General features: G+C 42.8%; 2 protein-coding genes across 2 annotated transcripts; one reads left to right on the forward strand and one right to left on the reverse strand.

The window, feature by feature from the left end:
• Positions 1-282: 282 nt before the first annotated feature.
• On the forward strand, positions 283-11,050 carry LOC124697347 (replication factor C subunit 1-like). The gene is made up of 22 exons (XM_047229955.1): positions 283-354; positions 458-595; positions 1,004-1,714; positions 1,790-1,857; positions 2,001-2,076; positions 2,157-2,218; positions 2,305-2,456; positions 2,695-2,855; positions 2,936-3,124; positions 3,227-3,348; positions 3,438-3,645; positions 4,017-4,070; positions 4,250-4,419; positions 5,316-5,406; positions 6,132-6,313; positions 6,396-6,435; positions 6,524-6,648; positions 8,205-8,277; positions 8,998-9,090; positions 9,781-10,024; positions 10,434-10,493; positions 10,587-11,050. Exons 1-22 carry the CDS (start codon positions 352-354, stop codon positions 10,739-10,741), a joined length of 3,177 nt encoding a protein of 1,058 aa, XP_047085911.1. The 5' UTR covers positions 283-351; the 3' UTR covers positions 10,742-11,050.
• Positions 11,051-13,372: 2,322 nt separating this feature from the next.
• Positions 13,373-14,322, reverse strand: LOC124697366 (photosystem II core complex proteins psbY, chloroplastic-like). The gene has a single exon (XM_047229975.1). It carries the CDS (start codon positions 14,152-14,154, stop codon positions 13,564-13,566), a length of 591 nt encoding a protein of 196 aa, XP_047085931.1. The 5' UTR covers positions 14,155-14,322; the 3' UTR covers positions 13,373-13,563.
• Between the last annotated feature and the right edge of the window lie 737 nt (positions 14,323-15,059).

Consider the following 15,059-nt stretch of genomic DNA (forward strand, 5'->3'; position numbering starts at 1 on the left):
AATTCTACTGTTTGGATGTACTAAATATTGATGTGTAAAATTGTTGCCCAATTCTAAAGAAGAGGCCCGCGCGGGGCAACTTAACCCGTAGCCCAATTCGGAGGTCTGGACCTCCGTATTCGCTCGGAATCCAGCAACTGCTCGCTCTCCTCTCCCGAACCGAGCGTGGCTCGCGAAACTCCGTCCCCGTCGATCCTGCAGATACGTCGCCGCCCACCTCCGCCCTCCTCCTCCCCTCCGGCCCCACTCCGGCCGCCCTCCTCCTTCCCTCCGGCCGCCCTCCTCCAATTTGGGCCCCATTCGCGCTCCGGGGCCAGAGAGGGAAAGATCCGGGATTTCGCCGGGTAGGAGATGGTGAGTTCTTGGGTTTCTTCCTCCCCCGAGGGTTCTTGGTTCGACCTCGATTCATTCGCCTGACCTTTTTTTTCCTGCCGTTCTTGCTTTCCTCGTGGCGCAGTCGTCGGACATCAGGAAATGGTTCATGAAGCCGCACGACAAGAATGCTGGTGCGGCCAAGCCATCCGGCACCGGTACTGGCGCCGCCGCGGCCAAGAAGCCCGTGCTCAGCATTCCAGAGAAGCCCGCGCCATCTTCGGTACAATGCTTCATACCCTTGTTTCTGGTTACGCATTCTTTTCTTGGTATCGGTGTCTCTCTGATGTTTTTGTGGTTAGTTTGTTTTCTTGATTGATGGATGGATTTCTAAGTAGACACTGCCTGCATGTAGCCAAGTACGATTTTGCTCGCTGACCCCTAGTTTGGTCATTGTGGAAATTCTTAATTCATCCTGCTAATTATTAGTTTGGTGTAATCTTTGTTGCGCATACCGTTGATAATGTTCTTACGCTTACAGACTATGCAAGGATTCTAGATTAAAAGTTGTTAGGAGTAGTACATTATACACACTATAAAGCTCATGAATTGGCTTCCACATTTTGATGTTTGACGTCTCTCAGTTCATGTGAATCATTATTAATCTGATGATGAATACTGGATTGTGCAGGTGTCTGGCAGTCAAGATGCTTCAGCTAGAAGGAAGACAAGCAAGTACTTCGCACCCAAAACAGAAAAAGATTCAGATGTTACCGACAAGAGTTTGCCTAAAAGAAAACTTCACAAAAGCAGCGACCTACTTGACGATGACAGCAAGCCTTTGGCAGCTAACAGAGTCCCTAAGGATGAAGAAGAAGACGACGATGATGACTTTGTGGCGCCTTCCAAAAGGAAAACCCCTGTGAAGCCACCGCCATCAAAGAAGTTGAAGGCTGCATCTAATGATGATGACGAGGATGAAAGGATGGATGAAGATGCCAAGACCCCTTCCAAAGCAGCTGGAAGGGGAAGAGGCAGGGGAAGGGGAGGAAGAGGAGCAGTCCATGCAAAGACTGCTACTCCTGATGATGATGTTGGTGGTGGGGAGGACAGGATGGATGAAGATGCTAAGACTCCCTCCAAATCAACTGGAAGGGGAAGAGGAAGCGGAAGGGGTGGAAGAGGCGGAGGAACAGCTCATGGAAAGACTACTGGTCTTGATGATGATGATGCTGAGGAGGACAGGATGGATGAAGATGATAAGACCCCTTCCAAAGCAGCTGGAAGGGGAAGGGGAGGAAGAGGAGCAGGATCTACTCCTGGGGGAAGAGGGAGAGGAGGGGGCGGGAGAGGTTTCATGAATTTTGGTGAAAGGAAGGATCCTCCTCACAAAGGGGAGAAGGTAAATCATAATTGTTGTCACATCACTAGTTTCTGAATAAACCCAACGGCAAACATTTTATTCCATGTTCTGTAGGAAGTCCCAGAGGGTGCCCCTGACTGTTTAGCTGGTCTGACATTTGTCATAAGTGGCACTCTTGACAGGTGCGGGTTACTTTCTTCGTTGATATCAAGTGCTTTGTCTTATGATCATGCAACTACCAGTATGCATAACTATTCTAGCACTTCCAGCTTTCCTGATTGAGATGATACTTACAATAAACCATCATACTTCTCTTTTTTTGCAGTCTTGAACGGGAGGAAGCAGGTGATGTAATAAAGCGTTATGGTGGCCGTGTGACTGGCTCTATTAGTAAAAAGACGGTATGTGTAGCACTATATAGCTAGCTGCTGTAAGTGTTAATTGTCTATCATTGCTGAGTGTTGACATTGCTTGTTGACAGAATTACCTGTTGGCTGATGAAGACGTTGGTGGTGTGAAATCTAACAAAGCAAAAGATCTGGGGTATTACTTGATAGCTTTGTTTTGAAAAGAATGCTGCGAGCTTGTTTAAGTTGTCACCTCTTCATACATGCTCACGTTTGTTGCAGGGTCCCATTCTTGACTGAAGATGGTTTATTTGATATGATCCGGAAATCAAAGCCTGCAAAGGCTCCTGCAAACAAACATGAAAATAACAGCAACTCTGAAAAGCTACAGAAATCACAGACGAAGAGCTCTCCAGTTAAAGTTGAAAAAAGAGGTAACCAGGAACTTCTGAATTGTAATGAATCTATAGTTCTATATAGCACATACACATTCCTGCTTAGTTGCATGAACTTGAAACGTGATTGTAGTGTTTGTTCTGTCTTCTTTCTCTCTAACACCGTGTATGTTACTTTGATCTTACAAATACCATATCCATTTGTATGATTTTTTCTTCATATTTATCACTTCTCATGTTGTTAATGCTTATGCAAATATGGTTTTTGAATCTTCAGCTGTTGAGCAAGTCAGTACCATGGACAAGAGTATTGCATCAAAGAGTGAAACTGCTTCCACTAACAACCAAAAGGCCAAGGTTGTTGACCGTGGTTCTTTGCAATGGACAGAAAAATATCGGCCAAAAGTTCCGAACGACATAGTAGGCAACCAATCAATGGTGAGAAGTTTCGCTTTTGGTTTTTGGTCATGTACATGTATGGACAAGCAACTTAGTTTGAATAAACTTTTGATACATAGGTTAAACAACTTCATGATTGGTTGAAAAGTTGGGAGGAACAATTCCTCCATCCTGGCCAAAAGGGTAAAGGAAAGAAGCAAACCGATGGTGGAGCTAAAAAGGCTGTATTGCTGAGTGGACCTCCAGGTATTGGTAAGACCACAACTGCAAAAGTTGTCAGTCAGATGCTTGGATTGCAGGCCATTGAGGTTTGTCTTTGTTCTTACCTATAATACTTATTTATCTTTCGGACAACTATTTGTTCTTTATTTACCTCTGAGACATAAATTAAAATGATGTATTCATAACAGGTTAATGCAAGTGATAGCCGCGGTAAAGCAGACTCCAAGATCGAGAAAGGTGTTGGGGGGAGCACATCAAATTCTATCAAAGAGCTTATCAGCAATGCCACCCTCAATTATAGTGACAACCGGTCTGTACCATAGAACATATGATGAACTTTTTGTACCCTTGACCCTTGATTGTATTTTTGTGATAATAAAGTGTCGAACAATTTCACAGGACAAAGAAGCCTAAGGCTGTACTAATCATGGATGAAGTTGACGGTATGTCTGCTGGCGATAGGGGTGGAGTTGCTGATCTTATTGCCAGCATCAAGATATCCAAGATTCCTATAGTTTGCATTTGCAATGACCGTTTTAGCCAGAAATTGAAGAGCCTTGTAAATTACTGTTTGCTACTCAACTTCAGGAAACCAACAAAGCAACAGGTTATTTCATGCCACATTGGTATTAATAATGATTTCTGTAAAGTATTATTAGTTTTCCTACTGTTGTCTATTACCTTGTTATTGCCCTTACTGCTGACTTTGACAAGTGACATGCTGTTCTCACTTCTAAGTTGCTTGCAATATCTAGGCAGAGATGTTATTAGCGTGCTGCTACTCATTTTATCCCATACAAATCGTCTGTTTAATCTTGTTTTCCTGAACATAAGAAAACATGGTTATCTCATGTAAAGGTTCTTCCTGGTTTAATTTTTCCATCTCCTCACACTATATATATTAAGATGGAACATGCTTACTGCTATTTGCACAAAAGTTTGTACTTTGGGGTTGGTTCTAACTTCTGTACTCAACAGATGGGTAAGAGGTTGATGGAGATTGCCAGAAAAGAAGGTATTCAAGCTCAAGAGGTGTGCTCAATATGCTCTCAGAGTTCTGTTATTCCAATCATTGATCAAAACTTCAAAAACACATGAATAGTATCACAATTAATTTGAACTTAAATTAAATATAGCTTCCTTTACGTGTATGTTTCCATTACTATGCTTTTCAGTTTCAGTTGCTAATATATGGTTTTTTCATCTGCTAGAATGCGATGGAAGAGCTTGCAGAAAGAGTACATGGAGATATTCGCATGGCACTCAACCATTTGCAATACATGAGTCTCTCACAGTCTGTGGTCAAATATGATGATATAAGATTACGCCTTAATAGTAGTGCCAAAGATGAAGATATCTCTCCATTCACGGCTGTGGACAAGTATGATCCCTTCTTTAGTGTATCAGATTGTATTCTATGGAGTTATTTAGTATTTTTATAGTCAGTTTTTCTATGATCTGTTCATGTTTATTGATTAATATGCCTGTGGTGTCATAAAAGTGTCCTGTCTAATTTGGTAAGTGTTAAAGATGACCAAAGTTCCTGATTACTCTACTCTACTGCTCGCTCTTTTTTTGATATTTCTAATATCCTATAGGGATGACTACTGATTTGGGTTGGAAACTATATCACATAATGGCAGGGTAGATGGGTATAGTTTGTTCATGCTTTTGTGCTCTTTGTTTCAGGGAAGAATGAAACTATATTGTTCATGTTTTTGCATTTTATATGGAAATATTTTCTATTGAGTTTTGAACCAAAGTTCACCCTTTTCTAGTTCCGTACTGTTTATCCATTGCAAAAACACATAATGCTGCTGCGTATGATAAAATTCAGTTGACGGTTTCATTTCGTGCTAAATAGATTTAGGATAAGACCTTTGTACATGTACTGAGTTGTAGTCCTAGAGAATTTGGTGATTGTAGTATAAAAATATTTTAAAATAGTTTTTTGTAGCGGCTAAGCATGCAAATTCCCAACTATTTTAGACACTCGAAGTTGGAACTATTTGCTCCTGCAATTTGTTAGTTTTGTAGCGGCTAACATGTAATTTCCCAATTATAGACACTCGAAGTTGGAACTGTTTGCTCCTGTAATTCGTTAGTTCACTTCTATTTGGTTTTGGATTTGATAGGGATTTAATCAGCTGTTTTTTTTTTCATTCACCTAGTTGTATGCTAGCTCCTACCAGATTAAATATATTTGCGGTTATAATTGGTTAATTAGCATTTTTTGCATGCCGCCTTTATGTTCATGGCTATATATTGAACTTCCAGGCTGTTCGGTTTCAATGGTGGGAGACTAAGGATGGATGAGAGAATGGATTTGAGCATGAGCGATCCTGATTTAGTTCCCTTGATTATACAGGTTTGGAATTCGATAGTGCAAATTTGTTTACTCATCTGTACAAGCGCATCCTTGTTTGCATCATGAGATTTTGGGTTTCTATGGATTTCTTTTCTACATACTTAATGCAGAGCTATTAATTAATAATAATAGTGTATCATGGCTTTCAATCTAGAATCTGAACTCTTATTTGTGCAATCAAATCCTACCTTGAGTGATAAGCCTAAAACGCATCCTACGTTTTCTGTTGCAAATTTCAGATTTTGTGAATCAAATCACTTATTTTCCTGACAGAATAAGTTATTTCCAATCCTACAAGTAGGCAGCCACATGCCACACCCCTAAGTGCTAAGCTTAGCTGGCAGTGACGCTTGGAGGCCTGTTGCTCCTGCTGAAGCCCACAATCGCGCCTCTGAACGAATTGAGAATCAGATAACTTAAGTTTGTGCCATCAGAGGCTAGACTTTTTCTTCTGGAAGGCTGGATCCTTGCTTCCAAGTTTCTATCATCCCAGTTTTTATATGAAGAAAAGTTCCCGCCATTGTTGGCTGTACTGAACTCAAATATTTAGCTGAGTTGGTGTGTGCTAGAGCTGCGTACAAATTTATGCTCTAAGGCTGATTTTGTCTTTTAATTGTCCTGACAGTAGTTATTTTTTCCCAATTCAAAGCTGATGATGCACCCATTCTCTGTTGCTTCTGTGGTATGCCCGACTACATTCATGTGCTAACATGTGCCCGTTATAGGAAAATTATATCAATTATCGGCCTAGCGCTGTGGGGAAGGATGACAGTGGAGTTAAAAGAATGAATTATCTTGCCCGTGCCGCTGAGTCTCTAGCAGACGGTGATATTGTTAATGTACAAATAAGAAGATATCGGCAGTGGCAGCTGTCGCAAGCTGCTTGTTTTGCTTCATCTATAGTACCGTATGTACATTGATTTATCCAGATGATTTGATTTATCCAAATGTTCCAACCAAGATTACTAATCTCTTTAAAACAATTCCAGTGCTGCTTTGATGCATGGAAATAGAGAAGTCCTTGAAGCAGTAAAGTTCAAACCCTAACCATCCATTATCATTATTTCTACTTTTTTTTTTTCTGGTTTTTTGAAGAATAAATTGGATTTTTTTGCAGGGTGAACGGAACTTTAATAGGTTTGGTGGATGGTTGGGCAAGTACTCAACTACCAACAAAAACAAAAGACTAATGGAAGATGTCCATAGTCATATTCTTGCATCGCAGCAAGCAAATGTGGACAGGTGGGTACTTTTACACAACTTGAGTTTTACCACTGTTTGACTGGTCTTCTGCGGCTTTCTTTTAATATTCTCATTTCCAATGTATTATGTAATTGTTGGTTAAGACAGGCTGCCTACTTGTTTCTTATCTGGTAACCTGTCATGAATAATATGCCCAATCTTAATTTTGCATATTAGACGTTTGGTGAACCCTATCTTCTATGTTTGCTAAGAAATTAATAACCTTTTTAATCTTTGTGGCTGTCAATGAGCTGAAATAAATTAAGGTTAGCCACTAAGTTTTACAAACTCCAGAAGTAAGAAGTGAGACTGCTGATTTGACTAGGCAGGCACACTTCATGTCATTATCGGCATTGAATGCATCATTTCACATTGATATTTTGCATGATAGGGGAAGCATAACTCAGTGTTTCATTCCATAACCAGCTTGTCCTGCTGAATCCTACTTAAGTTCATGTATTGATGGTAAAATCTGTTCTTTCCTTTAACCACAAGAAACCATGTTCTTGACTGGTAAAAGTATGCTACTTATGTACATTGCTTGTAAAATTATTACTCCCTCCAATCCGAAAAAAGTGTCGGATGGCTAGTACAATTAGCGTTTTCTAATTAAACCCTTCTCAAATCAGGAAATAAAATTCTAATCCCGTACCAGGCCGCACCACAGGTCCCCACCCGATGGATACAGACCATCTGCCCTGGTCCCCCATCCCTAACCCCACTCCCCTCGTCCCAATCCCGCACACTGCCGCCATCTCTCCACACTCGGCGCCCCCTGAATCCTACTCCGGCCGCCATCTTCCCTTCAGCTCCCGACGTGGCCGGCCAGAAGGAGACGTCCCCCGCATTCCCATTGAAGCCGGAAAAGCCCGGACCTCCAGCGACACCCTCCCTGCCCCCATTCTCCGCCGCCGCCGGGACTCTCTCACTTGTGCCGCAGTCCAGCTCCTTCCAATCCCCCACCCAGGCTTTCTCGTCGCCATGTTCTGGAAACGGCGCGGCCCCGAGCCTCCATTCGCGCGGCGGACGTTATAGTGGAGTGTGGGTCGATAAAGAAAAACCTCATGGGTTATTTTGCAAAATCGCTGTTCTGACGCTTTTTCGGATCGGAGGGAGTAATAACTCAATGAACATTGATAAATCAAAAATATATCGATTATTTTCTTGATCGGTTGCTTTATCACCGGGGACCACAATGAAACTATCAGGACCATAGTGTCACCTGCTAGGAAAAATGTACGGGCCTTCCTGATGTAATTACTTTTGAACAATTGCCTTCATAGTGAGCGAATTAAAGGGTGCCTTACCCTTCTCTTAACCTGCCTAGCTGGCATTTAAAAGATAAAAACTACTCCATCTGATACATATGGATCAGAGGGATCAGGGATCATGTTTTTCTACTCAAACCATGGCGCTCATCGTTTGTGTGGCAAGCATTGACCAAAACTTGGGATCTTTTGACAATGTTTTAACTTGAAAGAACATAATTTGATCTTAAACTGGATCTGTGCTATGTTTTATTGTAGTCTAAGTTTTATAATTGTTGGCAACTGCAGGGAGGCGTTGAGGCTGGATTATCTCACTCTTCTCTTGAGACAATTGACTGGCCCACTGAAGACAATGCCTAAGGTATTGTTATCATAAATCATGATGTGCTATATGAATAGACTCCATTTGTCATTGTATTCCAGTATACTTAAAATGTTCCTTTTCGGACTTATCGTGATCATTCACTGAATTAGTGAAGCATGAAAAGATTTTTGTTCAAAGCTTCCATAGAAGATTCATTAAGTATTATCTGTCAACTGCTGGGCTGGTTCAAACGTACTGTTGCATATTGTTTGAATTGCATATCTTACAGATGTGCTTCTCATGAGGAAATACTGCGTGATGAATTAGCTCATTTTTAAACGTAATATTTTTTCTTATTTAATAATTTTGGCAAAGAGCTGGTTAATTTGACACAAAGGCTTGAAGGCTTGCACCCATGTGCTTTCTTAATTCAACTATTACCATCTTAGATTTTGGAAAGAGCCGCGTGGAAGCTTGCTATCCATGTGCCAGCACCATGAGTTGGTTACGAGATCTTATGGGTTTCACCTCTAGCCTACCCCAACTTGTTTGGGAATAAAGGCTTTGTTGTTGTTGTTGTTGTTGTTGGCTTTGTTTGTTGGCAAAGTATGGGGAACATTTTTCCACACTCTACATGCACTTGACACTTTAGTTTAACAACTTAGTGCTGTAATCCAACCTTTTTTTTGTAGTGCAGTAATCGTGCAGTGCATTTCCTGTGCAGGAACTTTTATTTTAAAACTCTAGTGGTGATCTCATATTTGTTAATTCGTGCAGGATGAAGCTGTCCAAAAAGTGGTGGAGTTTATGGATACTTACTGTTTAACCCAGGAAGACTTTGACACACTTGTTGAATTATCCAAATTTAAGGTTGGTGATTATTCTAAAAGCTCTTGATGTTTTCCTCCATCTAATGGTATTCATTAACCGTCTCTTTGAGTGGCAATGTTACATAATACAAATAAGTTTTGCGAGTAGCTTTTCTGTAACTCTATATGTTGCATTGTGCTAATGAGGACTTCTGAATTCATTTTGATGACTTGTTTGAGATAGTTGCAACTGTTGCGTTTATCTTTTGTGGTGTGTATTCAATTCAAGTTCATCATATGGACTGAAAATTGTTCGAGTACATCAGTGAAATATTAAGCCTGTGAGTGTGTATTCAAGTTCATCATATGGACTGAAAATTGCTTGAGTACATCAATGAAATATTAAGCTTGTGAAATGAAAACTCATGCAATAGAGATGACAATGCGGTTGCAAAAGTAAAATACAATAACGATACCGTGAATCTTCTTGGTTGTATCGTGCATGTGCAGTGTCACGGTAATTGGGTATTAGGTCCACAGACTTGTAGCCTGTTTCTAGGGTTGTATTGGTGATTTAAAAAGTAGTTTCGTTACAAAAGTTCAGTTCAGAAGTTTATAACTAACACTCAGTATACTCAAACTGTGAGCATGCATGCAGGCTAATGTCTTAGTTGAGTAAACTTGTTTGAATATAATTGGTGTTGCCATCTTTCCTTCTGATGGTGCTGCTCAATATGTTTTTGTTTGGCAGGGTCATCCAAATCCTATGGATGGTATTCAACCAGCTGTTAAAAGTGCCTTGACGAAGGCTTACAAACAAGGAAGTAGTTGTCGTGTTATTCGATCAGCAGATCAAATAAATATCCCAGGCATGAAAAAAACATTAAAGAAACGAGTAGCAGCAATCTTGGAGCCATTGGATGAGAGTTTGCCTGAAGAAAATGGAGCATCAGCTGAAGGTGATGAAGACGAAGCTTCTGATGCTGAAAATGATGGTATGTCTTTCTTCTTGGTCAATAAACAGATAAGGATTTTAAGGTAAGGATAAACATAATGCATAAGTAGAATTGTTGATGCTTAACACTTGTATGCTTTGAGTAATCTGTTTGACCAGGGATGAATTTATATCTTTACATGCATTTGGTGCCAGTATGTACTGCCATACCATCATTGTATACTCCCTCCGTCCATAAAAGGATGTCTTAGATTTGTCTAAATTTGGATGTATCTGTACACTAATCTGTAACATTTTTTTGTTCTTTAATCTGTAACATGGCATGTAGGCCTTTAGCCAGCCAAACTACAATGGAGCTGCTGTTGTGATTCAAGTAGCAGCATGCTGTTCTGATCAATAATTTCTGCAGCGTGTGTTGTTGTTTAACCGCTGCTCTGTTTGTCTATCAGATGAACTTGCTCCTGGTGACTCGAAGCCGACACTGGACCTGCAGAGTGATAAGAAGAAAGGTTACTTGTCATTTTCTGCCTTTTTTGTCGCCAGTGTTGTCTCGGCATATAAGTGGCTCTAACTAATTTGTAATTTTGATCCTACTCCCATAGGAATTCAAGTGCAGCTGGACCTGAAGACCAATGGCAACGGGTCAAGCGCAAAGAAGGCGCCAGCAAAATCAAAAGCTTCAGGGTCTGCAGGGAAGGCTGCGGGAGGGTCTGCAGGGAAGGCTGCGGGAGGCTCAGCCGGGAAGAGAAAGAGGTAGTCCGCAGCGAGTCTGAGGTGCTGGAGCAGGATGGGGTTCAAAATTTGTCTTGTACATATCCTTGTAGGGAGTAGGCAACGGTGTATCTGCTCCAGATGTTCGTTACCTCGGCCCGTAGTAGTTGTGCTTCACTGTATTAGCATTTTGCCTGCCTGCCAGAAGCGAGAGAACCAACTTGACTTGCTGTTTCTTTCCGCTCACAACGTTTTGTTAAGTATTTGGTCACGAGCTGTTGACTTTGCTTCTGTATCTGATGTAGTTTCTTTATGTTTTCTCTATCAACTGATTGCCCCCCTGACCTTCAACTTACAACTAACAACCTTGCCGTGTGTGTGCTCGTTTGTGCTGACAACCTTCTGTTTGAGTATTTGGTCACGAGATACTGTCTTTTCTTCCTTATCTGATGCACATTATTTTTGTTTGAAAAATAATGAAATGGTTTCAATTTTTTCCTATTAATCTTGACACGGTTGTTTCTCGAGGAAATTGAAAACAGAACTACTAGTATAGGGACACGGTAGATGCACCTATTATGGAAAATACATTTTAAATCCATTTCAAAATGTTCAAAAAATTCAAAATAAAATCCTGAGAGTACATCATATTAGCTCACAAAATTTCTGCCGGAAAAACATTTTTTGAGGCCTATGTAACAAGTTTTTTTTTTTATCTCATGTGAGCTATTTTGAAGCACCGAAATTTTTCTATTTTTTTAATTTCTTTTGGTTGCATCTACATCTACGAGCTAAAATAGATTTTTTTTTTTTTGAAACTTGAGCTAACATAGATTTCCCCTAGTATCCGATCATGCTGCCACTAAGTAGTAGCTGAAATAGATTTCCCATGCTGCCACTAAGTAGTAGGAGCAGGCGATGTACCCATGGAAAGGATCATGCTGCCACTAAGAGCATCTCCAACCATCTCCCTAGGAACGTCTCCAAGATCTTATTTTTTTATTCGGATGGACAAAAATGGTCCAATCATGCCCCCCCTTCTCGTTTTCGTTCGGATTTAGGCCAAATCCGTCAGGACTCCTCAGGCCATCCTCGGTTTTCCGGGGTGCTGCCGGGGACTCCGGATGGAGCAAACTCCGCGCTCTGGCCCGTGTGTCAGTGAGATTAGCCAAAAACTGGGCGGCCGTGTGGGGGAAAACGGCTGGGAAAATCGTTGCTCTCCATGCCAAAAATACGTCCAATTCGGATCAATTTCCATCCGGATTGTGCCCCGGGGACTCCAACGGCTGGGGATGCTCTAAGTAGTAGAAGTAGGCGATGTATCCATGGAAAATGCATCCATGCTCATGGGTGCCAAGCATCCATGACATTCTAAAAATATATAGGAATTTAAAAGAAGAGCAAAAAAATCAGAATTCTTTTGAGAACCAAAGGTTTTCAAGTATTGTACTTGTATAAATATGTTTTGACTTGAAATTATTTTAATAGCATCATAGCTAAAAAGACAAAATCGAACAATACCATGAGAATCATTTCGATCCCAAACATTTTTATACAAGTATAATACTTGATCATCTTTTGTTTTCAGGAGGATTCAGAATTTTTCTCAATATTTGAAATTACCATGAATTTTGGAGTTTATGGAGTGCATAGAACCTATGTGCCAAAAATTCGCGTCCAAGTTGATGTACATCCCAACCATCTAGGTTCAAGTCCCCAATGGTGCGAATTTGGGTTCTTATTATTTAAAAACAAAATCACTGTAGGGGCTTCCCCTACTGTATTCCTTTCAAAAAAAAGGATGCACGAATCACGATGAAAATCCAATGGCTTGATCGAATTCTAAATTAATTCTTGGTTGACCAAGATCTAGCACAAAGAAAATATTTATTGTCTTCATTGCATGTTCACATAGATCATACTCCCTCCATTACGGATTATAAGGCCGACGCAAATTACTAGGTCGTAAATTTGACCAAACGTAATCTAATCTGTATATTACAAATATATATCATTAGAAAGTTAAGATGTTCTACTTTCTAATGATATAATTCTTGTGTTGTGCAATCTATGTTATGTTGGTCAAATTGATGTCACGCGGATCCTATAATCCCTAAAGTAGGGAGTACTCCCTAGGAACTGTTTCTAAATAACAAACTCGATCGATCGAAGGCCCCTTGCCCGTAGTCAATTGGTGAATTAGAATCTTGGAAAACAAATTATAGTATATGAGTTGACTTGAATGCAAATTCAATCATTTAAGACTGAACCAAACATTACTGATGATTTCTATGCTATAGAATCTTGGTCAACCATTATCATAGTACCATTTCCTCAACGTACTCGTGCATACTCCCACTCCATCTTCCTCCGTCGGCGTCGCTTCAATGTCTCCCATCCATCACTGCTTCCTCTCGGTGACCTCCATTTCTGCTCTCTCGTCCTACTGTATCGCTCACTACGTACCCACCCATTGACCACCCTATGCTCAAGGGGTGCCACCGGCCGGTTAGAGTAGGAGATGATCAAAGCCTAATCATATTCGGTCAATCAAATAAGGTAGTATTGAAATCCAAGTGTGGTGTTAATGAGCAAATCCTTGTTACTACGACCTAATCATCCCAGTTACTGCGCGCTTTGGTACGAAACCTAGAAGAATTGAACTGAATCGGTCGAGGAAAACAAGAGCTGTACTCTGCATTGTGAGTTTTTGACCAATGGAAGGAACACGATTATAGAATTTGCAAACGGGTAGTTACACCACGTTGAGGTTCCAGGGCTACTATCACCACTCTTAATACTCGAACGCACACTACAACAAGGAGGACGACGACGACGTACGTACGTGCATACGTGCTCGCTCATCGATCAGTTGGACCGCATCTTGTTGAGCTGGTTGAGCGCCGGCTGCAGGATGTTGAAGAGCACCCATCCGATGGCGGGCGCGACGACGAAGAGCAGCAGCAGGCCCCGGTTGTCGTCTGTCGGCGTCGCGGCCGCCAGCGCGGCGAGCTCCTGCACGGCGGCGGAGGCCGGCTCCGGCGCGGCGGCCAGGCCGGCGGCTGCGGCCGCGGCGGCGCCGATGCCGAGCCCGGCGACGAGCGCCTTCTCGGACCGCATCTTGTTGAGCTGGTTGAGCGCCGGCTGGAGGATGTTGAAGAGCACCCACCCGAGCGCCGGCGACACCACGAAGAGCAGCAGCAGGCCCCGGTTGTCGTCGGTCGGCGAGGCCGCCGCCACGTCGGCGATCCTCTGCGCCGCCATCGCCGGTTCCGACGTCGCCAGCGAGGAGAAGAAGGCGCCCGCCATGGCCGCGGCCGCGGGGGACACGGCCAGGGCTCCCTTCTTCTGCAGGGTGCGCAGCGAGATGCCGGTCGGCGACGCCCTGCCGGCGCTGGACGACGGCGCCTGCATCTTTGCGGCGGGCTTGAGCATGGCCATGGTGGCTATGGTTGCCATTGACGTAGGCCTAGCTCCCTGGTTGTTAGCTACCCTTCCTTCTCGCAAGACACTGGCAAATGCGACAGGCTCGAGTAGAAGATGGAGGAGTGCTGTGAGGTGCTCGAGCGTGTAATGCACACTGCCCACCACCGCGTTTCTAGAAGGAACGATGTGGCTAGCTTATCTTGTGCGGCGAGTGTGCGATCGAGATTTGAAAGCTTATCTCGCGGCTTGCAACTTGCAATGCCATTGGCTGGGAGCAGCGAGGTGGGCACCACACGATTTACATGAAAACTTTGGTGCTGCGTCGAAATTGATCGGAAAGAATCTCGCACGAAACTAAGGGTGCTCTAGAATGTCCCATGGTATCATTTAGATGTAAACGTCGTCGGTAGATAATGACGGCTATTTTGCATCGGTCCAAAAGGCTTTGCACATTTCAGTTTAAAAGTTCACGTTCATCTTCGTTCTCCGTAGCACGTACTAAGCCGCATTAGAGCATTCCACTCGTCTCCCCGAACAGGCACCCCGCGTGCCATTTTTTCATCCGGACGGCGAGCCGCGCCTCCGGTTCTTCGTTTTTCGTCGGATTTGGGCTTTCATCCATCCGGCGAGTCCACGCCAACCCTGGCCTACCGGGGAGCGCTCGGGCACTCCGGACGAAGCGAAAGCGCGCGAAACGGCGAGAAATCTCTCCCGCGCTTTCGTTTCGTCTTCGCCGCGGAGGTGGCCCCCGACCGGTCAGCGACACGCGCATCGTCTTCCGTGTAATGTCCCAGGTTTAGAGACGATCGAGGGGTAGATTTTAGAAAGGGATGTGCATTGTATTGTAATTTACGGGGAAATTTCGCGCTTTTAAAACAAAACTGCATTGAAGGGGGACAGGTTTCTCTCTCGACACCTTACAGGGTTAGGGTGTCGAG

This window comes from Lolium rigidum, chromosome 1 (genome assembly GCF_022539505.1).
Source record: "Lolium rigidum isolate FL_2022 chromosome 1, APGP_CSIRO_Lrig_0.1, whole genome shotgun sequence".
Lineage (NCBI taxonomy): Eukaryota > Viridiplantae > Streptophyta > Magnoliopsida > Poales > Poaceae > Lolium > Lolium rigidum.

What these genes read in the sequence shown, in the direction of transcription:
- LOC124697347 (XM_047229955.1), top strand. An exon ending in TAGTAGGCAACCAATCAATG is followed by an intron (nt 2,856 to 2,935) that starts GTGAGAAGTTTC and finishes TTTGATACATAG; the next exon opens with GTTAAACAACTTCATGATTG. An exon ending in AAGGTATTCAAGCTCAAGAG is followed by an intron (nt 4,071 to 4,249) that starts GTGTGCTCAATA and finishes TTCATCTGCTAG; the next exon opens with AATGCGATGGAAGAGCTTGC.
- LOC124697366 (XM_047229975.1), bottom strand. Translation starts at nt 14,154, where the DNA reads ATGGCAACCATAGCCACCATGGCCATGCTCAAGCCCGCCGCAAAGATG.